Consider the following 23941-nt stretch of genomic DNA (forward strand, 5'->3'; position numbering starts at 1 on the left):
ACATTGCCAGGGGTCTATTTAGAAAGCAAATAACCACAAAAGATCTATTACTTTAATATCTTGACATGGATTCTTTCCCAGATGAAAGTAGAGAGCAAAAGACTGAGACATAAGATGGTACAATTTAAGATGAGGCAGAGGGAGAGATGCTGGGGGACTGTCTGGGGAGGACCGGCCCAAGTGGGACACAGCCTTGGGAAGTTGTACACAGTCAGATGTCAGTAAAAGCAGGAGGGACAGGGTGCAGATGGAGGACAGAGGATGGGAGGGACCAAGAAAGAGGTCTTGAAAGGAGTCAAGGAAAGGTCAGGCTCCTCCAAAGGGATGGGCACTGGATGAACATTCTGTCAATTGGACACTAGTGTTACAGCAACTGGCTCTGTACCTGTTTCTCCAGGCCAGAGACCAGAAACTCTTATCAGCTCTCTCCTCCCTTGGCCTCTCCCACCTCCTCATGATTTCTCACTAAACTCTGCTGTTTTAAACTCCTTGTTGCTTGGATCATGTCCTCACGTCTGATTCCCAAAGATGCAATTCTGCCACAGGCCCTGAGGGTCACACCAGGACCGTGCTCCAGCTTTCAGCCTGGTTCCACCCTCGAGGGACCTCTCCCACTTTGGGAATCGAGTCCCTCTAATGTGGATGTTCCCAACACTCCCTCTCCTAAACCTCCTGTGGCTTCAAAGTGATGCACAATTAGGTAAAACTCCTAGCTCTCCCTTAACAGACTTCTAACCTGCTCCTATCTAAGGCCCTTTTTACTTACAACTAACATTCCTATAGCAGATGAGAGTTTACTGAAATATTCTTGTTACCTATAATCTGGCTGTTATCCCAACACTCAACTGAAACTGCTCAGGCAAAGATCACCAATGACTTTTATTGGTCGTTATTGCCAAAACCAAGGAACACATTTCATTTATTGTCTTGGTGTCCTCTTTGCTGCTGATGGCATTATTCAACATACCCTCATTTTTGTTACTCTCTCCTGCCTTCGTTTTCATGGCACTGTTACCTGCTGGTTCTCCACGACATGCTTTCGTCTCCTCAGCGTCCCTTTTCCTTACCTTGGTAAGTGCCCCACCTCCCTGAATAGAGTGAGCACATGACCCAGGTTGGCCAATCATAATATCAAATCCCTCTGTCCTCAGTGATTGGTCCAGAGATGGGTCACATGTCCCAAATCAGGCCAATCAGTTTTTCACTAGGATTTTCTAAATGAAGCTGGTTGGGAGTACCCTTAATCAATCAGTTTTGCTGTGTAACAAATACTCTCAAAATCTCAGTGGCTTATAACAACCGGTATTTATTTTCTTGTGCGTGAGTCTACAGGACAGAAGTGGCAAGGATTGGCTTCAGATATGCTTCACAGGTTTCTTTATTCTCTCTGGACCAGTGGCTACTGGGGACATACTCTTCTCAGGAAGGAGCACAGAAGCACAGAGCAAGCAGAAACATGTGATACCTCTTAAAGTCTTGGCCCAGAACTGTCACATTGTCCCTCTGTCCACATTTCCGAAGCAAGTCATGTGGCCACACCCAACATCACTGGGAAGATGCCTCTGGTGGGAGCAACTGCAGTCACTCAGCAATGGGAGGGACTATGTTATGCAAATATCCCTGCATGGAGGGGTGTGAAGAACTGAGAACAATAACCAATCTGCTACACTCCCTTTACCTTTCTGAACCCAGGCTCTAAAGATGGACACTGGGAGCTGCTGTGGCCCTACCCCCCACCATGTGAAGCTGATCTGAGGATGAAGCCCATATCCAAAAAATCAAGTCCCTAGATCCAGTGGTCTGGCTCCATCCCTGCCTTCCCAGATTTTAGTTATGAATTATTGAATTTCCCTTTGAATTGGGATTCTATCATTCACATGACAAGAGGCCTAGAAAATATAGTCTCTTCCCTCTCGAGTGGTCCTTTGTGACCTTGTGCTCTGCACTCAGCTCTTCTCTCTCTAGAACAGGGGTCGGCAAACTATGGCTCATGGGCGAAATCTGGCTGGCCATCTGTTTTTGTACGTAGTTTTATTGGAACACGTCCACATGCATTTACTTATGTATTGTCTGTGGCTGCTTTCACACCACAATATCAGAGTTGAATAGTTATGATAGTGACCATACAGTCCACAAAACCTAAAATATTTACTACCCGGCCCTTTACAGAAAAATTGTGCTGAGCCCTACCCCAAAAGATGGAGGCCATGTGCTCTCCCAGCCAGTCTCATCCACCTGCAAGCTGGGGACTCCCAAATCTATTTCCCTGGCCCTGGCCTCACCCTGCATCTTGGGATAATTCTGCACACCCTTTTCTGCTCGGATGCCCCGCAAGCACCTCAAATTCAATGAGTATCGAACTTAAACTGAACTCATCCTTTCGCCCTAAACCCTTTCCTCTTTCCAATTCCCATCAGTAATGGTGCTGGCTTTGCACCCAGCAGCCCAAGCTAGATTATTCCTTCTGCCTTCCTTCCCTGCCCCATCGACAGGTTGTGCTGGTTTTACTTCTAAACTTTTCTTAAACTCTCTCTCCTTCTCTCCAGCCTTCCTCATATATCCTCACTTGAGCCACTGCAGTCTTCTCACTTGTCTCTTTATCTCTGTTTTCCACCTGTCCCTCCAGCAGGGGATCTTTTACAGCCCCAATCTTGTCCTGCAGCTCCCTTATCTAAAGTACTCAATGACTCCCATTAAGAGTCAAGTCCGGGACTTCCCAACGCAGGGTACACGGGTTCGAGCCCTGGTCTGGGAAGATCCCACATGCCACGGAGCAACTAAGCCCATGCACCACAACTACTGAGCCTGCGCTCTAGAGCCCACAAGCCACAACTACTGAAGCCTGCGCGCCTAGAGCCCGTGCTCCGCAACAAGAGAAGCCACCGCAATGAGAAGCCCGCGTGCACCAACAAAGACCCAATGCAGCCAAAAATAAATAAATTAATTTTTAAAAAAAAGAGTCAAGTCCAACTTTGACAACCTACCTGGCAAAATCCTCAATTTCCTGGCCCTCCCAGTCTCTCTATCCTTATTTTAGAGTATATCTCATCTCACCCAAGACTAAAGTGAAAACATACAAACTATGCTGTTTCTTGCCTCTGGCCTTTGTTTATGCTGTTCCAGCCCTGTTCACTCCCTACCTCTCTCTTTCATTTGGCTAACTCATCCTTCAGGATTCGCGACAGACATCACCTCCCTCTAGGTAGCCATCTCAGGCTTGCACCTGCCTTCCTGAGCTGAGCTGAGTGCATCTTCTTTGCTCTCTCCTAGCTCTCAGGCAGAAGTTAACTTGAGTTTACCAGTTTACCTGCCTATCTGCTCACTACGATGCAAGCTCCCAGGGACAGAGCCCATGTTTCATTTATCCTTGTGTCTTTGGCTCCTGCACAAAGTAAATGTTTGGTGAACTGAACTGAACTATAAGATTTTTTACTCATATTACCTGTCACTGAAAGTTTGCAACAGACTTTGAGATAAATATGATTATTTTCACTTTATGAATTAGGAAACTGAATCTCAGAGAATTTGTCCAAAGCCATGTAGCTGATAAAGAGCAGAAGACTGAACTTAAATCTAGGTCTATGGACCTTGAACTTTTGGAAACTCTGACCACAAAACCGTGCTTTTATTCCTGAATTAGTTTTTTGTATTAGTTATAAAATATATAATAGTACAAAAGTTATGCCATATTACACATAAATTCATATCTTTAACAATAATAATACAATGAATGCCCATGTAGTCCATTGCCCAGTTTAGGAAATAGAACATTGCCAATACCTTTGAACCACTATCCAAATTTTGTGTTTATCATTCCCTTACTTTCCTTTAGATTTTCTCACGTATGGATGTACTCAAACAATGTATTGTATTCCATCATATAAATGTATCAAAGTTCATTTGTCCACTACTCCTGTTGATGGATGCTTGAGCTGTTTCCAGGTTTGTTTGTTTGTTTACTTGTTTTTACAAAGAGTGCTGTTATCCTTGTACAATTCTGCTATCCACATATAGAAGTTTCTCTGGGATATATTCATAAGAGTGAAATTCATATGTGCACCTTCATCTTTACCAAACAATGTCACACTATTTCCAATGTCTATAGAATCAGCAATGAATAGTAGTTTCTGATGCTACACATCTTTACCAACATTTGGTGGTACAAAAAGATGTTTTCTTTTTGTAGAGACAGCAGTTAAAAAAGAGAAGAAATAAATACGATGTTAGAAATTATTTTATAAAATACAACAAACCCCTGTTATTTGTGAGAAATCCCAAGAACTCATAACATATAAAAATTTATGCTGAAAAACAGCTTCACCTCAGCACCTTAGAGCAGATGTTGGAAACTGGCTAGATGGTGAAGAGGGTCATGACTTTTGGGATTTTGGAAGGCTCTGGATTTGTCACTTGGGAATGTCAGGGGTCTACTGTAATATAATTTGCATGAAGTCAGAGTTAACGGGAATTCTTCTACTCATTAACATTACTTATAATCATTCTTACAGTTAAGTAGCACAGTATTTAGGGGTAGGAAAAAAAGGCTGAAGTGGGAAGAAGAATGAAAAGAATAGATCTAGGGAGAATGCTAAGAGGACAGGAGAAAGGTGACGGGAGGGAACAGAATCTCCTATCTTTTCACTATTTTGTGTCATCTCAGCAGCATGCCATTCCTCCTATTGGAGAGGGGACAGGCGGTGGTCGAGCCTGGCCTGACTTAAACCTCAGCGTCATCGAAGGACAGAAGATGCAAAAGCACCTGGCAGGATCAGGCTAAGAACGAGAACAGGGAAGTTGGATGGGAAACAAAGGAGAGAGGGGCATGACAGGAAGAGTCACAGAAAAGGATTACCCAAGAAAATGGGCAACATTAACATCATAGGCCTCCAGGGACTATCTCCCCTGAGGACCACCAAAGAAAGAAGTATCTGTGCAAATTAACACAGCAGGCCACTCTTTGATGTGGAGGGGGAAAGATAAAAGGAAGAAGTAAAGGTTGCCAAGTAGAGGCACATTCCGGCTACGGAGAAGGACAAAGGAAGGCGAGCAGGAGAGGGACTTGAGGGGGGCAGTTGGACCCTCTGGGAGGGGCTCCCAAATGAAGGCGAGAGCCGCCCCCCGCCACCCCGATGAGGTTAAGGTGTTTGCACTGGGTGGTGGTTGTGGAGGCTTGTTGGGGCAAAGGGTCAGCAGGAGCGAGGGTGCCTGGCCAGCTCTCCCTGGGGCATCTGTGAGGCACAGCTGTGGACACAGGTCCAGTTCAGCCCAGCTATGTACTGAAAGTGGCCCTGAGTTCCCGGAAGGCTGCCTGGTGGAGCTTCCTCTTGTCTTCTGCCCGCTTCCACTCATCTTGCTCTTTTAGCTCCGCTTCAGACTTACTGGCAGAGGACAAGGCTTGGACCTTGGCTTCAAAGAAGTCCTTGGCACCTTTGACGCCCTCCGGGGCAACATCGATCTCAGAAATCTTCTCCAGTGCTATCAGCCCACTGTCCTCCCGTAGTTCCCCTGCTGCGGCCTTGTGGAATATAAGCAGGAGCTCACAGAAGCTGAGTTTGCCATCAAAGTCCTCGTGCACTTCCTTGATCATTCTCTTCAGGCCCAGGTGGGTCTGGGGGCCCCCAGCTTCAGCTCCATCAGGTCGATGAAGCCATCCCTTCTGGCATCGTACAGTTTGAACATGCTCTCCAGGTCCTTGATGAGGCGGTGGCTGAACTCCGGGAACTCGGAGTAGAGGTGGAAGACCTTGCAGCGGCGGGGTCGCACCGCGCCCTCGTTGACGTCCAGCCGTCGGTTCAGCTGTGCACTCAGCTCGGCGTGGGCTCTGGCCGTGGGTGCCCAGGCAGACGCCCGCGGCTGGGACTCGGGGACTGGGGCGGCTCGGGGCTCAGGCTGGAGCCCACCGTCCACCTCCTCCCACTTCAGTCACTGCTGCAGCTTGCTCGCTGGCTCCTCGCTGGCCATGGCCACGGTGGATGCGGGGACACGGGGACTGGGTGGACAGTGCGCTCTTCGCCAGCTAGCGACTCTGTGACACTTCCAAAAGTTCTTAATTTTATTGTAATTGTATGTGTCAGTCTTTTCCTCTGTGGTTTGCATTTTTTCTGTTTGTTTAAGGAATCCTTCTCTATCCTAAGGTCATAAATAGTAAACACTATTTACTGAGTACTATCTGTGTTTCAGTACTCTTAATTTCCTTTCATGGATGATGAATGTAAGACACAGAGAAATTAAGCCATTTGATCAATATCACGCAGTAAATAAGCAGTGGACTCAGGATTTGAACCCAGACCATCTGCCTTTAGCATTTGCACTTTAAAGACTGTTTATACTTCCAGTTGTAGAGATCATTTGGTTAGTCTAAAAGATTTAGAGTTTTACCTTTCTCATTAAAGTATTTAATCTGAAGTTGGCTTTTGTATATGATGTAAGATACCTGAATTAATCTTTAATAACTACTTTATCCCCTTAGACATTCATCATTAGTGAAACTAGTGTTGACTGATTCATGCTAAAGATGAATTTTAAAAAAAAACTAGGGATTTCCCTGGTGGTCCAGTGTTTAAGAGTTCACCTTCCAATGCAGGGGGTGCTGGGAGCTAAGATCCCACATGACTCGGGGCCACAAAACATAAAACAGAAGCAATATTGTAGCAAATTCAATAAAGACTTTAAAAAATAAAACATAATTCTCAACTTAAAAAAAAAAAAAAACACCTATTTCGTGGAGACTGCAAGAGAGTGATCCCAAGCAAAATGTAACCCTGCTCTCGAAGTTCGCAGTGAAGTTGAGCTTCAAATGATGTGCCCCAGAATAGAATTCTTTGAATTAACTGAGGAAGGCAGACCTCCACCGTTCCAGAGTTGAGGACAGAAGATTGATCAAAGGCTTTGGGCATCTTGTAAAGTGAACAGAACATCCCCTGAAGAAACCCTGCAAAAGGCAGAGGCCATCACAATGCCCGGAACAGCCTCCAGCTCTGCCTACGCTGCTGGGACCAAAATAGCTCACACGGCCTTCCTGCCGCCTCCTTGTGAACTGTGTGGGAAGGAACACTGGTCACGAATTCTTTGTTTCAACTACCCGCACACGCTACGACAGTCACAGCAACAGCAGCGACATCTTGGAATCTGGAGAATAGCACATCACAGGCTAGACATCATACCTATTCTGCACCGAGTGCCATCTTCCTCCAAAATTAAAGGTTTTTAAACAAATGCCAAGAAACTGAAAATGATTTTTAATTAAAAAATAAAATGGGAATGAGCTGAATGTGGGCCAGATCATAAAGGGTCTCATATTGACAGACTTAAGAAGTGTGAACTTCACTGCGTCAGTGAGCAGGTTTGGAAGTCTTTTAAATAAGAGAGTAGGGGGCTTCCCTGGTGGCGCAGTGGTTGAGAGTCCGCCTGCCGATGCAGGGGACACGGGTTCGTGCCCCGGGCCGGGAAGATCCCACGTGCCGCGAAGCGGCTAGGCCCGTGAGCCATGGCCGCTGAGCCTGCGCGTCCGGAACCTGTGCTCCACAACGGGAGAAGCCGCAACAGTGAGAGGCCCGCGTACCGCAAAAAATAAATAAAAAAACAGGAAAGTAACACAAACCGTTTATTATTTTGCTCATTACAGACTGTATGACTGGTTACAATATGGGTGATAGAATACCCTAAAGACTGGCTGTGACAAGCTCTGCCGGTGGTGCCCTCTTACCCCAGCCCGGTTTTTCCCTGCCGGCAGAGCTCGCCTCCCGCTCCGAAGGCTGGAAATGCCTGACAATCACTTTCCCAGCCTCCCTGGCAGGTAGAATACGGGCATGTGACCCAGTCCTGGCTAATGGGACCTGGTGGGAGAGGTTGCTAAGGGGATTCTGGAAAAGGTTTCCCTCTCTAATAAAAAGATGCGTAAGAAGAAAAGCCCCGCTTCTTTTCTAACTATGATCGTGTTTGCATGTAATGCCTGGAGCTGCCACCGCGAATAGGGACACGGCCAATACCTCAGAGATGGCAGAGCAGAAAGATGGAGGTGACGACGTCATAGAACCACACAGAGCCACCTTCCCTTTGGAGATAACAGATGCTTATTGTTCAAGCCACTTTTACTTGGATATTCTGTTACTTGTACCCTACACCATCTCAAGGAAAGAAGCATTAATAAAGCCTCCAACATACAACGTAATATAATGTTACAGAAAATATTAAAAATAGACTGTTTTTCCTTCAGATACTTATTTGAAATACAAATAAGTATTTCCAGTTTGAAAATTGGAAATAGCTACCATATTAACTGTTCACTGAACATTTTGGGTGCTCAAGCAAGAAACTATACAATCTCGGAGATGTCTTATTTTTTCTCTATCTGAAATGATTTTTTTCTCATTTTCTTCTCTCATTTGCACATTTCCCTAAGAACATTTCTCGCTGTTCCCCGCTAGGCAGCAATTCTCTCTTCTTGAAGGTCTCTGTTTCATGAAGTCACGGGAGTCATAGCACATTATTTAAGAAGAAGCTCAGCATCGTGCGAACAAAGAACTGCAAGTTCCAGGGCTTCAGGCAACAATACAGAATCACAGAGTGCTCAAGGTGAGAGGTACTTAACATCATCTGTAGTATCGCAGTAGAATTTGAATACAGATAAAACCGGAACATCTGGTTAGAGTTCCTTAAGACCATTAACAATTATCTCCCAACCTAAATTCTTATATGCAGCGGCTGGCAACTTTTCAGCATGTCCTTCTGGTTGCATCTGAAGGAAACCCCATCCAATCCCCAAAACACGTCACTGGAGACTACCACTGGAGAGTCCTTCTTTCATTCTAGGAATATTTGCTAAGGCTCTATCAAGTGTTGGCACTGAGATTTAATCTCTCCGATCTTTATTCTCATGTCGCTTACAATATTTTCCGGGAACTCGGGACTTTTCCATATGCGAACCATTTTAAAAATACAAGTGAGAAACACCGCATCTGAGATAGAGAGCTGGATTGCCAGGTACAGGCGGAGTGAAGGTGGCTGCTTTGGGTTCGCCAATGTCTCCTTTCACACCTATTCACTTCGATAAGTGTTGACTCCGCGCCGCTGGGGCTGGAAGGGCTTTGGCCCCGACAGGTGCGGACCCGGCGCGCAGAGGGGCGCGGCTCTTCTCCCTCTTCGGGCCCGTGAGGCCTCTGCTCGCCCGTGCCCGGCGGCGGGACGATGCGGAGCGAGCCGAGACGCCCCAGGAGGCCGCAGAGCGCGGGGCTCCTCCGGGAACCTGGCGCCGCGCGGGGGCGGGAGCCAGGTGGCCCAGGCGCGCCCGCCTCGCCCGGGCACCGAGCAGGAAGTGGCTGCGGCGCAGCCCGGGCGCGGCCTCCGCAGGGCGCGCCTCCTTTGTGGCGCCGTGCTGTGCGGCCGGGCTGGGAGGAGGCGGGAGCCCGAGTCCCAGCGCGGGGAGCGAGAGCTAATGGCGGCGCCTGCGCCCAGGGGCCCCGGAGCCGCCGCCTCGGCCACCCTGGACGAGCTGTCCCGGAACCTCACGTACGGGGCGCTGGGCGCCGGCAATGGCTCCCTGTCGGGCGCTTGGTACCGCCGGAACCAGGTAAGGGCCGGCCGCCCCGCCGCCTGGTGGGGACCGGGGTGGTGCCGCGGCGCCTCCGGCTCCTCGGCCGCTCTCCCGCCGACTCTCAGAAGGACACCGCGCTGTCCAAGTGGGGCAGAGCTGACATGATGTTACCACACATTGACTTCACTGCCCCTCGTTTGGGAGAGCGGGAAGCCCTGGTCTGCCTCTCCTGGGCATCCATCCCTGGGAGCGGGTCGCACAGGTCTGCGGTCATGGGCCTCTGGGGCCCCAACCATCCCGCCTCTCCGGCCTGAATCCGCCTTCTTCTCCCGGAATGATTCTAGGAGTGCGGGGCGAATCTCCTCCACCCATATCCGCCCCCCCACCCGCCAGGATCATTTTACAGTTCAAAAAAAATAAGTGACACTGTGTTCCCCGAATCAGAGAACTCGTTAAGGGCCGCCAAATGTCACCTCTGTGCGGATGCTCTGAGCGTGTGCGTGTGTGTGAGTCCCCAGTGTGTCAGCACAGCTCTTCCATTGCGGCGAGAGGATCGCTGGTGCTCTCAGCTTGCGATTGCCAGACTCCTTTTTCACCGGCCCTTTGGGGAAACGTCGAGAGCCTCAACAACGTGCGTGTACGCTGGAAATACACGTTTAACAGAATCAAAGAGGATTAGAGCTGCCCATTTATTTGGGGCTTGGTTTAAGATCAGAAAAAAAGCCCTTCCTCTAGCCGTATTTCTGTTCTTTCTAGTGGGTGCAAGTGATCTTGATATGGTCGATTCCAAGCTTCCTTCTGTTTTCATATGGGTGTTGCTTTGTTCTTGTTCTTGAACAAATCAATGGTTCTTTTTATTTTACAACAATATAATTATAAAATATTTGTTGCTGTTGTTCTACATCAGGGATTTTACCAATAATCAAAGGCCTAGAAGCCTTTTATGCTTGAAAAGTGTTTCGAATGTTAGTTTCTGAAATGTTAAAATTTTGTTTTCAAAACCAACACGGAAGATAATTTACTTATATAAAGACAAAACAAGCATGTTCACGTTATTAGTATTCAACAAAGGAGACAGTATCACTCTGAGTCTGTTTTACCACAAAACATACTAAAATAGGAAAAATGGGGGCACAGAGCCTATTGGATTCCATTTCTCCTTGCTTCCACCCACAGGAGTTACAAAGACAAGAATTGCTTTTTATGGGAAGTTCTTTGAGCATATCTGTTACACTATGCTTATGCTAGCATATGTTATAAAGCATATTATAATATGCTTATGCTAGAAGCACTCCCAATAAAAGTTTAAGAATGATATTTTGTCTTTTGGTAAAGGAATCAAAGAGTAAATGTGACCTACCATGGCATCATCCAAAACAGAAAACATTGTTTGCAGAGTGGAAACTCCTGCAGTCATTAGTTTTCTTTAATGTTTCCTGGAATTCAAGATCATCTTGGCTCTCTGACACCAAACACAGCTTATCATGTGACATAAATGTGAGAATTTAACTTTATGTTTGCAAGGCTTAACTTGCCTTTGACAATATAGAATTGTACAGGTTAGAAAGGGTGTATCCAGGATATGCTAATTGAAACTACCCAGCTGACACCCAAGCATAGCTAGTTTGAGGTAAGACTATATCAGCTTTTCCCATTATTATGCAAACTTAGACTATCTTATAAGATTGTGGTATTTTATCCTTTCAGCGACTGCATTTGTTTTTAAGCAAAAGTAAAAATTGATTTTTAAAAATTCATTCAGCAAACATTTTATGGAGTGCCTCTAGTGCTGGGCAGGCCAGTAGAAATAAAATGGAATCTAATTTTTCTTTTATTTTTGGACACTAACTGAATACAGATGGCTGAAAATGGGAGTGGCTCCAGGAAAACAAAATGAGAGATGAAAGTTTAGGGCTCGAAACTAACCTTGATTGCTGGATAGCCAGGATTTAATAAGTTTTATCACTACTGAAATGTTTGAACAGTGTCTGTTCACTGATAGCCCAGCTTTCTGTGTCTTTCCAAGAGACAACCATGAGATCTGATAAATTAACCTTACTCACAGAAAAAGACCAACTTCCCTGAAACACATTCAGGTGACAGATGAATATTTAACAGTGCCCGCTTAGAATCAGTGTCGTCTAAGGCAAAGATGTGAGTGCTTCTAGAGGAAGAAATCCCAAAACAAGTAGGAAGTAGAAGTTCAGTGGGGAAAATGTTTTAGGGAATCAGGGAAGTGAGGCCTTTGCGCCATCTGCATCTCTTAGGAGTCTACCCATACAAGTATAGATGCAATAAAGTTCTACAAAGGTATTTTCTTTATGTTTCATCCACAAGTTTTCAGTATAAAAAATAATGTTTCTAAGATGGTTACTGAGCTCCGTGCTTTGTACAAATCACTGTGGGATATTCAACATAGTCTTTAGACTCAACCCCTTCCTTCCTTCCTAATGTTATTAGGTGCTTGGGGAAACGAGCTATGCGGGTAACTGTGAAACAAGGCAGTATGTTTTAAGTGTCGTGTGAGGAATATAAAGTCCTTTGGGAATTCAGAGCAAGGTGGGTTTTAGCAGGGGCCATCAAGGATGTTTTGTGGAGAGGTAGTATTTGAGCTGGACACCTAAAGACAGAGTTTCATTGATGGGAGTCACAGGTGGAAAGCATTCCAAGAAAGGGAAAAGTCTGGAGACCGAGGAGCAGCCCACGCTGTCTGAGCAGGTGCCCTTCTAAACATTTTTGTACCTAGAGTAGAAGTCAGTGGCCATTCTGGTTGCAGTGGAAAACTGATACTGACTGGAAGGTGGAAATACAATTTCGGGTCTTAGATATTGTCATGGATTGCCGTGAAGGACAACAGGTAAAGAAGTTTGGACTATATCTGGTAGACAGTGGAGAGCCATTGAAGGTTTTTCAAAGAGGGAGTAAAAGGATCAAAGCAAATTAAAGACATTTAAATTAGGGTCAGGTACTTCCGTGGTGGCTCGGTGGTTAAGAATCCACCTGCCAGTGAAGGGGACATGGGTTTGAGCCCTGGTCCTGGAAGATCCCACATGCCACGGAGCAACTGAGCCCGTGCGCCACAACTACTGGAGCCCACGCACCTAGAGCCCGTGCTCCGCCCCCACTCGCCACAACTAGAGAAAGCCCACGTGCAGCAATGAAGACCCAATGCAGCCAAAAGAAAAAAAACGGACACACAAATTAGGGTTAGCAGGATGCAGAGGCCTCTGGCTAGCTATGGACCGAATCCAGCCCGTAGACGTATCTTGTGTGAAACTGCAGAGAGGTTTAGAAAATGCTTAATACGTTGCCAGTGTTTAAAAATGAGTAGATTATATATAAGGTTTCAAGTTTCCATGAACTGTTTAAATATTAGAAGTGCTAGCAACTTGGCCCTCTTTCGCACGTGATAACTGTGAGGGGGAGTTCACTGTTTAGAACAACTGTGCTCCCCACTTAGGCCCCTCTCTTTGCTCTCATCTCTTTTACCTACTCGCCTTGTAGGCACTTAATTTGCAACCAGCGTTAGAGGCTGTTGTCTAGTTTCCGCTGTCAACTAGCGGAGTTCACATGGGCGTCACACTGGGCTTCAGTTTTCCTTACTGGTAAAATTAGGCTTAGAATAGAAGATCCCCAGACTCTTTCATGCTATCTGGTTGAATAAATAAGTGCCAATCCGGCAAGGCTGTAGAGGGAATGGACAGGAAAGGATGAACGTGGGAATATTGTGAAAGAGGGGTTTTGTGGCTGTTTCTTTAAGTTTATCCATGTTGCTAAATATCTAAATTCACAAAGACACTGTCAGAAAGGTTTATTCTGCATAGGGTGAAATGAAAAATTTAGATTTTTTTAATGTCCTTTATTTGAACTTTTGATGTTCAATGGCTTGAATTTTTAAAGTCAACATATTTAGAGGAAAATTGATACAACTTGGCAGGGAAGAGGCGAATCGAAGAGACATTTGTTACGCATTTACTATGTGACACTTTATAGCTATTATCTCATTGGAGCCCCGAACAACCTCGTAAGGTACATATTATCCTCACTGTTCATGTAAGGAAACTTGTGTTAAATAACTTGCCCCCAGATCTTACAGCAAGTAGATTTAACTGCAAAGCTATTTTTATTCCATGCCTGAAGGCCATTGCTTAGAAACTAAGGCTTGAAAAGAACGTGGTAGGAGAAAATGAACATGGCTTGTCTCACTGTACTAAAGAAAAATCACATTGAGTTTTATGTTGCCCTTTTATTGATTTTGCTTTGCTACCGTTTATCTCCTTTCTGCTGGTCGCTGCATCTGATTGCCTCTTAGAGAAAGAAAAGTGCCAAAACTTACAAATAACCAAAGGGCCAGGTAGAGGTTGCTGGTCCTTTCCATTTCCTTCCCAAGAAAAATCCCTTTTTTGTTTTGTTTATACTTACTGACCTTTCTTTCTTTTTCTCTTTTTTTTTTTTTTTTGCCATCCTTATGTATCCAACATGGCATTTTCCCTTTACTACATTTTCTTCGAGATATATGTATAAGGCAGCAAAAAGAAGGAAGGAAGAAAATGATTACCTCAAAGCAACTGTATCAAAGCTTTTTTAACCATTATCATCATCATCATCCCGTGGTCCTTATTAGAGGAACAGACTCTTAATGCTGTTGTGAATTTGTCACACCACGTGTTTGCCTTTAAATCTACCTGATATCCTCTTTACGGCTTGATTTATATTAACCAGCTATAATATTTGCATTAATGCAATCAGCTAAGTTCAGGCTGTGGGAAACTTCAGTTTACAGGTTTCTGTGGCTCGGTTTCTTCAAAAATCATTTTTACAAGGGAAAAAAAAAAAAGGAGAGCAAGGATAGAGGGAGAACCTGTAGATTAAAATACACCTAAAAGACCTATTAGGAAAAAAGACAGCCTTCGTTCACAGTGTTTAGGGATGCACACTTGGGTCATAAAACTATAGAGAAAAGCAAGGAAGTGATTGCCATGGAGTCAGGCCAGTGTTTCCTTGGGGAAAGGAGAGGATGGGATGGGATGAGGCAAAGGGAGGTCTTTGGGTGGGCGCCCAATTTCTGTTTCTTGATCTGGTTGCTGTTATGAGGGTATTGGCCTTATAATAATTCATTTTAGTAAATTGTTCATCTATATCATTTTCTTTACAGTTGCCTGTATCTATTATATTCTACAATTTTAAGATGTTAAAAAATATTAGGATTGCTATGACTGTTCAACTTGCATGTTTTACCCAGATGGTGTGGGAAGTGGTATGCCATATTCATTTTGTTTCCTTAGGAGAATTTTTTAAACAATTTCTTTTTAAAATGTTGGTGATTGTTCAAAGTGGCATTTGAGAGTTTACCATGGAAAGGATGACATTCCCCTAAGCTATCCTTTTTGTTCAAGGATAGTGTGGTCTAAAAAGCTCAGCTTCTTTGCTAGGTGCGTTGGCAATTTTCTTAATTTCTCCAAATCTTGGCTTTCTCTATTGAAATGGTAATAACACTACATACCTTATAAAGTTGATGTAGGAATAAAATAAGATAATGTATATCAAATAGTTCCAGACACATAGAAAGCACTCAGTAAACACTAGCTATTATTAGAAGTATTACAGTCAACCTATATTATAGAAAATGTCATAAAATACATATTTTTAATAATTAATAATTATTGTACTTAACTCATTATAAGTGGAAATAAGAGAAATCATGTCAGTTATGTGATGTAATTCTGTTTTCTTTAATCTAAAACCACTGATTTCTCTACATCCACTGCCTTCCTCACTCCCTTTGATGTTTGCCTCCCCTTCACTCTCCAAACATATTCACATTACAGAACACTTCCTGATTGCAGTAATTTCCTAATTGGAACACTTGTTATCTTGAAGTACTAAGGTGAAGATTCCTCCCATGTCTGATGCCACTTTCCAGAATTCAGGGTTGGGGTGGATGGGTGTGTAGCCCTGGGAACAGCTGACAGGTTTTGGTGGCAGTAGTGTGATGACGTCTTCAGACATTGACTATAGTTTAACCACCCAGCAGGACCAGCACCCCAGCTTGGGAAGGCTCATGCCGTGTTAGCGTTAAGACTTAAATGCTATTTATTTTAGCTTGAGTGTTTTTTGTTTTTTGTTTTCCGAAGGTCCAACATTATTCAGTTTACACCTTTTCTAACCTACCCCCACGTGTTCCGTCCAACAGAATTACATTTTACATAAAGTCAGAGCTCTTGGCCGGTCTGTCCTGGTCCACCAGAGTGTCCTAATTGCCTGGAGGCTGGCAGATAACACTCCACTTCCCCTCCACATAATTCTCAGCATGTACCTACCTGTACATTTGCTTCACCTTGTCACTTGCCTGGTCCTTGGTCACTCCCAGCACGGTCTCCTGTCATCTTTGGCACCCATCGGGAGACATGGAGTAAATACAGGCTCGTGTAAACACAGGCTAGTAGATGTTTAGTCATGAGCTCCACACCACCAAATATTGCGTTTGTCCTGGCGTGACTCCTTCAGAGACCCACCCTGGCCATGGCAGGTCGTCTTAAGGCCTGCCAACAGCCCCACCTCTTGTTTCCTAAGCCACCCCCTCACCTTCTCGGCACCTCTCAAATTTTCTCCTTTCAGTAATTTGGACCCCTGGCCTGACTTCTTTAGCTTGCAACGGGAGTCCATCTCTCTTCTGGCTTTTGAACTTGGCTTCCCTACCAAGAATGCTTTGTAAGTTAAGAGGCTTTGAGTCACAGGAAACCTAACATTAACTGGCTTAAGTAATAGAGGAAATTAATCAGTCTGAATGACGTGGAAGGCCGGAAGAACTCTGGGTCCACACCAGCCATGTCAGCATTGCTGGTATGTCATTCAAGCTTGAGGAGAATCCCGTGAATTCTGGGGGGTCTTTATTTCTTCTTCAGCCTTTGGACTTGCAGGGCTCTGGTTGTTCTGGGGCTGTTTGGGAGACAGCAGCACTATGTTCCCTCTTGTCACAGCCCACGTTAATCTTGATCAGCTAATTGACAATGAGGGCCCAGAATGCAACCAACATTCCACTCAATAAAAATCACAAGCAGAGGGTCCTTCTCAACAGAACAGGGTTGGGTAGTGATATCAAACAAATCGGAAAACATGGACTGTGTCCTCAAACTGTAGCCATACATATGCGTGTGATATACATAAATTATATCACGTGTACATTATACAATGTACAATGTGTATGTGTGAAAGTGAGATAGAGAGACTGCTTTTGAAATACTTGAAAAACAACATTTGAAGGGCTGGTGTGAAGCTACCCTTGCTTATATAATCTGATGGATTGCTTCCATTGTGCTTCCAGGACTAACATAGTACAGTTATGTAATTGTAAATAAAGAGAGCCAAAGCAGAAGAGGAAATAGTGTGATGTACCTTTGGATATGGCCGCCTGAGTCACAGCAGTGGAGAAATGAGTGATTGTTTGTGAGCAAGGTACGAGCAGACCTCATGTTACAAGCAGCTGCCACAGCCATAAAATAGAGAATAATTCTGAGTTCCATGTACAGCATTTTATTAGTCTTTTGAACTATACTTGCAGACCCAAATCACAGTCACCATCAATGAGTCCTAGGGGTATCATATGTGGGATTATCATAAAGTATGTTGGAACCTGCCTGCTGGACCAGTGGGATGCGAGAATTTTGCCAGGAATGGGGGAGATTATCTTGGCTATGAGGACTGACCCTTTAGAGACAATGAAGAGTCCAAGTCACAGTGTCCCAGAGGAGAAAATTTGAACTTGATTCCTGCCTTGATGTCAGAAAGATCTGATCTGGTGGGTGGCCTGGCAGGTCAGTGAGTGGCAATGTCATGATCCCTCCCCCATATTGAGGCACAAACTCACCCAGTGGCTGGGGCCTGACATAGACAATAGAGTTCAGTCTCCAGGAGGATGGAGCTGGCAAAATACAGCCAGAGTGCAAGGCAGGCATTGCTCTCAAAACAGACATGTACTCTTGAAACCTAAGCAGATGTTGGGGAAAGAGCTGTCATTCAGTGAGGTCCCAAGTTTCCAACTTTAGGGTAGGAAGCCTCTCGCAAACCCTGGGCTGGCCCTGCAAGAGGCAGCCTGCAATCCTGCTTCTTTGGAAACAGAAGATGACAGATTTTTTAAATTATTATTATGAATATGTTCTTGAAAAATTTGAAAGTAATGGGACCTCATCTTAATCTGGATGCAAACAATCGCATTCTTTGTGTTCAGCATGTCTGTCCTTGTTTCAAAGATTCGCCTTTCCAATGTTAAACGGGGTTGATTTGTTTTGTAATAGAACCAAGTTTAAGATTTCCTTAAGTGATATCACACCTTCCTTAACTATTGTTGCTCTCCTTTTAACCAAGTGTTAAAAGCCCCCAAAGGATGTCTTATTAAATTTTTCCCATAAATTTGCTCTGCTGCAACTTAAATTTCTCAAAAGCAAAAAAACATGGTGGCTTCTTAGTAAGCTTAGTAAGGCTTATCCTTAATGGAGTTCAGTTTTTTAAAATAATGAATGTACAGTTATGTAAGTAAATGTGTTCCCGAGTAAAAGACAAAATGTAATAGTGCTTAATTGTATGGAAAGGCAATATGTTGGGCTTTTCTGCCTAGGTTTTAAGGTTGATTAAAAATTGGCATGGTACAGCTTGTAGAATAGCAACGATATACTGTGGTATGTAACCCTGACCTTTTCTGTTGGCTCTAAATCACCAGATTTGGATCCAGTGTCATGAGAGTTTCTCAGGATAGAAAGGCAATAACCGTATAACATACAAAAACCAAGATAACAAATTAAAACTCTGTTCCTGACTGAAAAATTTTCTTTCTTCTTTTTCACGTATGGGATTATAGTTTTAACTTAGCTTGGGTTAGTATTGCAGACAACATAATTATCTACAAGGGCAAAGGAGATTAGTGGTAAGAATAGTCCAACCCATTCGGTAATCTAAAAAGCATTTCATATTTCAGGTTGCCTCCAATGTTTGCTGTGATGAATATGAATATTGTTCCTCTATGGCCCTGTTGTAATTAACTCTCCACATTTCCCCTACTTCTTCTCTGAGATCCCGAAGTATCTCCTAATTGGCTTTCCTATTCCCTGTCTTGCTCCCTCCTAGTCCAGCCTCCACACTGTAGCCAGGATGAGTCTTCTAAAAGTCACGGCTGGACCTAACATTCTCTGGTTTAGAGTCCTGCATGTTGTAGCACCACCAGCAGATCCGTGGCACGAAAAGCCTCCTGCCTGCCTCTCCAGTCCAGCTATATTGGAGTCGTGCAGATGTGATTAAGTTAAAGATCTTGAGGTGGGATGATTATCCTGGATTATCTGGATGGACCCTAAATGCCGTCACATGTATCTTTTTATAAGAGGAAGACCTAGGGAGATTTCATATGGAAGAGGAAGGCAATGTGGCCACAGAGACAGAGATTAAAGTGATATAACCATAATCCAAGGATATGTCAGCAGCCACCAGAAACTGGGGGAGGCAATGAATGGATTCTCCCTTAAAGCCTCTAGAGAGAGTGTGTCCCTGCCATTTTTTTTTCTTTAATCCTTGAAATAAAAATTTTAATGACTGAAATTAATAACTAAACAGATTAGGTAAACAGTAAATTGGAAACAGCAAAAGAGCCTTATATCACAGTATAGGCAAACAAGTTCCAGTCTGTGCACCTGTATGCAAAATGTTATTTTAAAATAAGGCTTCTAGAAAAAAATGTAGGAAGTTTTCTCATGACCTTTTAACCCAGATATAAAGGGTACCACACATGAAGTTAAGGATCAGTAAGTTTACTCCATCAATAGAGTATATTTAAGTCCGTTTATTACTTAAAAGTTTCTATGCAAAAAGAGGCAAGACACAGAGTGAGAAAAGTTGTACAGAATGCGTATATTCAAAAATAAATCATATTGGGGATAAAGTACTCTTACACATCAAGTACAAAAAGACTGCCACCATCAATTAAAAATTGGACAGTCTGGAAAAACATTTAATGAAACAAGAGAGCCAAGTGGTTTATAAGATTATCTGAAGGTTCAACATCATTGGTCATTATAAAAATGGAAATTTAAACCATAATGAGATGTGAGGTTCTCTAGAATAGCTAAACTTAAAAAAAATTACAATACCAAGATACCAAGTGTTGGAGGGGGAGAGAGGCACCTGGAAATGTTATTTACTTCTATATAACATTTTGGAAAAATCATTGTGAGTAATTATAAAACCCAGACATATGCATACCCTATGAGCTAGCAACTGAACTTCTTGGTATGTGGGCCCTGCCATCTTGATTTCACCCCAGTGAAATTGATTTGGGGCTTCTGGGCTCCAGAACTGTGAGAGAATAAATTTCTGTTGTTTTAAGCCACCAGGTTTGTGCTAATTTGTTACAGCAGTCACAGGAAGCTAACATACTCTCCAACCTAGGCAAATTTGTACTTTGTCCCTTCTGTTCCCATGGGTTCTACAGGACATACCTCTATTATAGATGTCACAGGTGGTAGTCTGTTATTGGTCGCTTTTTCTACCTCTTCTGAGCTTATCGAGGATACTTTGCATCCTTAGTTCCTGAAATAGGACCTAATATTTAGCAGTTACTAAATAAATACCAAATGGGTGCATGACTGAGTGAAGAGCTTCTGGTGTGGGCTTCGAGTTGTCTGTCTCCCATATCTACCATCTTCTCTCTGATCACTTCCATTTTATGTCCTTTTCCTCCACCTTGTGTGTTTTTCCCAAGCAGTGTCTACCTGTGGTTTTAAGCTGTGCAGTGGTTTTATTTTTCTACTTAATCTCTTTCCTTGGTTCAGCCAGCTTCCTTTTTATTTCTTGCTTTTATTTCTTTCCTTGTTATCATCTCCTCTTTTAACTCTTTTTCAATGAATCCATATTCTCTTTAATTTCATTGAGTCTATAAAGCAGAATTTTTTAACTTCTTAGTTTGAAAATTTTCCAACCTATAGATAATTAAGAAGAATAATACAGTAAACACCATATGTCCTTCACGTGGAGATTCACCAGTTAACATTGTGAAATATTTGTTTGTTCTCTCTCTCCCTCTGTTTTTCATCTTATATTGTCATGTATCATTTGAAAGTAAGTTGCACACATTATGAGTCTTCACTCCTAGAAACTTAAGGATGTATCGCCAAGATTTTGGATGTCCTCCTATCCCCTCCCAACTTTCTGGAAGTAGATTTGTGTCTACCTGTTTACTAGGTGCAAATAAAAAACAACCCCAGCTCATTCCTAAGAGTTTCCTGTGAGATGAAGTGACCTGAATGTTCATTTCTCAGGTATATCATTTCCTTTCAGGTTCAGGCTCTTAAGATCATTCCTGCAGTGATTAGTTGACCTAAATCACTTAACCTATGGTATTTCTGGTATTCGAAACTGGATCGCTCACGTCCATGTTCAGGGATATTTTACTGCCTGGAACAGGAGGTAGCATTATTCTAGTTGTGAGTTGAATATGACTATTACAGTGTTCAAGACTAGCTCTGGGGCTTCCCTGGTGGCGCAGTGCTTGAGAGTCCGCCTGCCGATGCAGGGGACATGGGTTCGTGCCCCGGTCCGGGAAGATCCCGCGTGCCGCGGAGCGGCTGGGCCCGTGAGCCATGGCCGCTGAGCCTGCGCGTCCGGAGCCTGTGCTCCACAATGGGAGAGGCCACAACGGTGAGAGGTCCGCATGCCACAAAAGAAAAAAAAAAAAAAAAAAAGACTAGCTCTGAATCTATGGTTCTTTTGAACCATGTACTAGCTCCACTGGGTCTGATTCCAGATTTATGTTTTGAAGGCAGAGCCAGGAATATGGTTGAGTTCAAAGACAGAACTGGGATAGACTATGACCAATTCCACACATCCCTGTTATCATACCCCATTGCCATCTGGCCAAACTGCCCCACCCATGGATTATAGGTCAATGACTTTATGTGAAATGTCTAAAGAACATTCTGGCACCAAAAAGTAGGAGATAAGATTGTTATTCCAAATAAAACAAAAACATTCTTAGTACTCATTTGTACTGATATTTTGAACCTCATTCTCCATAAATTGTTTGCTGTGGCTCCCACCATCTATTTGTCAAGCCATCCTGGAAAAGCCAGAAATTGAGCTACAGTACTGACAGGAGTGAGCACGGCAAAAATTAAGGCCATCTTTCTGTGTCTCTGGTCTGTACTTCTAGCTGCATTGTTAAGGTGTGGAGCAACCTTTCCTTCTAACTATTATCTTTGCTTTATTTTATTTGCACTGAGAAAAAGAAACAGATCCTGCTAATTTTAAAACTGTGGTAAATTGGCATTGACTAGCCAGATGGTTACCTATTGCAGTCTGCGAAGAAATGGTGATTCAGACATGAGCTGGGTGCCTTGGGGCCAGAATTTGCCTGGTATCTATCTAGCTGTGTGACTTTGCACAAGTCACTTTCCTTCTCTGGCCCTCTGTTCTCTTTCCTGACCACCAGCCTCCAGATCAACAGGGAGGGGAGAAAAGAGGGCGGGGGAGAGAGAAGCTCTGAGTTTCCACTAATTCTAATATGCTAGAAATCAGATAACACTCTGAATAAAGTAATGAAGTAGACTAGATGTCTTTAATTTAAATGGCAAGTTTATAAGGGCTGCTCACTGTATGCAAATGACACTTCTGATTGCAGGTGAGGATTTTGTAGTCATTAAAGCACATTTACCGGAGCCTCTAATTGGAAACAGCATTTAGTAATGCTTGCCTCAAGTCACTCTATGTCCTTGAAGGTAATTAAACCACCTTTTTTAAGAAACATTGCAAATTTGAACCTTCCCTCCCCAACAATTAGGGGCATTAATGAGGATTTACTGAATTACTACTCTTTACAGGTATGTGTCAAATGAATTTAATGAGCATGCAATTAACCTTGAATAATTAGGTAAATTTTCAGAAAAACGAACAATAAGATATACCAGTTTATAATGTGTACTGGCGTACTTCCGAGATACTGCACGTTCAGTTCCAGACCACCGCAATAAAGCAAGTATCACAACAAAGTGAGTCACATGAATTTTTTGGTTTCCCAGTGCATGTAAAAGTTATATTTACACCTACAGTAGTCTGTTAAATGTACAATTATATTGCATATTGCATCATGTCTAAAAAAACAAGGTATATTGATTAAAAAACACTTTATTGCTAAGAAATGCTAACCATCATCTGAGGCTTCAATGTGTCATAATCTTTTTGCAATAGTACCGTCAAAGATCACTGATAACAGATCACCGTAACAAATACTGTGATAATGAAAAAGTTTGAAATATTGCGAGAATTACCAAAATGTGACACAGAGACACAAAGTGAGCAAATGCTGTTGGAAAAATGACGCTGATAGACTTGCTTGATGCAGGGTTGCCACAAACCTTCAATTTGTATAAAATGCAGTATCTGCAAGGTGCAATAAAGTGAAGCACAATAAAATGAGGTATGTCCCTATTAGCAGGAAACTGTTCCTGACACCTGCTTTATACTATATATTTCTGGTTTTTAGTATATATGAATTCACTAGATTTTAAAAGTCAGGGGCTTCCCTGGTGACACAGTAGTTAAGAATCTGCCTGCCAATGCAGGGGACACGGATTCGAGCCCTGGTCCGGGAAGATCCCACATGCCGCAGAGCATCTAAGGCTGCGCCGCAACTACTGAGCCTGCGCTCTAGAGCCCGCGAGCCACAACTACTGAGCCCACGTGCTGCAACTACTGAAGCCCACACACCTAGAGCCCGTGCTCTGCAACAAGAGAAGCCACTGCAATGAAGAGTAGCCCCGGCTCGCCGCAACTAGAGAAAGCCCACACGCAGCAATGAAGACCCAACACATCAAAAAAAACAAAAGTCAACAGGCAGCTTTCTTTTATTTATTTATTTTTGGCTGTGTTGGGTCTTCGTTGCTGCGTGCGGGCTTTCTCTAGTTGCGGCTAGCGGGGGCTACTCTTCATTGCGGTGCATGGACTTCTCATTGCAGTGGCTTCTCTTGTTGTGGAGCATGGGCTCTGGGCTCACAGGCTTCAGTAGTTGTAGCAGGCGGGCTCAGTAGTTGTGGCTCACGGGCTCTAGAGCACAGGCTGAGTAGTTGTGGCACACAGGCCTAGTTGCTTTGCGGCATGTGGGATCTTCCCAGACCAGGGCTCGAACCCGTGTCCCTTGCATTGGTAGGCGGAATCTTAACAACTGCGCCACCAGGGAAGCCCCAGCAGGCAGCTTTCTATTGCACACTAGTGGACACTTAATTGTTGAAATCTGAATTCTGGGACAAGCTTGTTCTCTCACGAAACTGAGTGTTTGCTGTATTCAAACCCCAGTTGGTTATAAAATACTGTTTGACATCTTCCTAGGGCCAAAGGTCAAAATTTACTATTTCTAGACAGTGTATAATCAATCTG

General features: G+C 43.7%; 1 protein-coding gene and 1 pseudogene across 3 annotated transcripts in view; one reads left to right on the forward strand and one right to left on the reverse strand.

The window, feature by feature from the left end:
* Positions 1 to 4170: 4170 nt before the first annotated feature.
* LOC149746941 (EF-hand domain-containing protein D1 pseudogene) lies at positions 4171 to 8767 on the reverse strand (annotated as a pseudogene).
* Positions 8768 to 9171: 404 nt separating this feature from the next.
* The window catches only part of NIPAL2 (NIPA like domain containing 2), a 73536-nt gene continuing 58766 nt past the window's right edge, over positions 9172 to 23941 (forward strand). The window contains exon 1 of one of the 3 annotated variants that reach the window (XM_089898865.1): positions 9172 to 9568. In XM_089898865.1, coding sequence (XP_089754991.1) covers positions 9187 to 9568 — 382 coding nt within the window. In that variant the 5' untranslated portion in view covers positions 9172 to 9186. The remainder of the gene's footprint in view (positions 9569 to 23941) is intronic. The other 2 variants (XM_089898866.1, XM_022584721.3) reach the window with 2 other exon arrangements.

Source organism: Delphinapterus leucas, chromosome 17, assembly GCF_059928025.1.
Source record: "Delphinapterus leucas isolate spDelLeu-1000000601 "Yukka" chromosome 17, BTC_Dleu_Yukka2, whole genome shotgun sequence".
Classification (NCBI taxonomy): domain Eukaryota; kingdom Metazoa; phylum Chordata; class Mammalia; order Artiodactyla; family Monodontidae; genus Delphinapterus; species Delphinapterus leucas.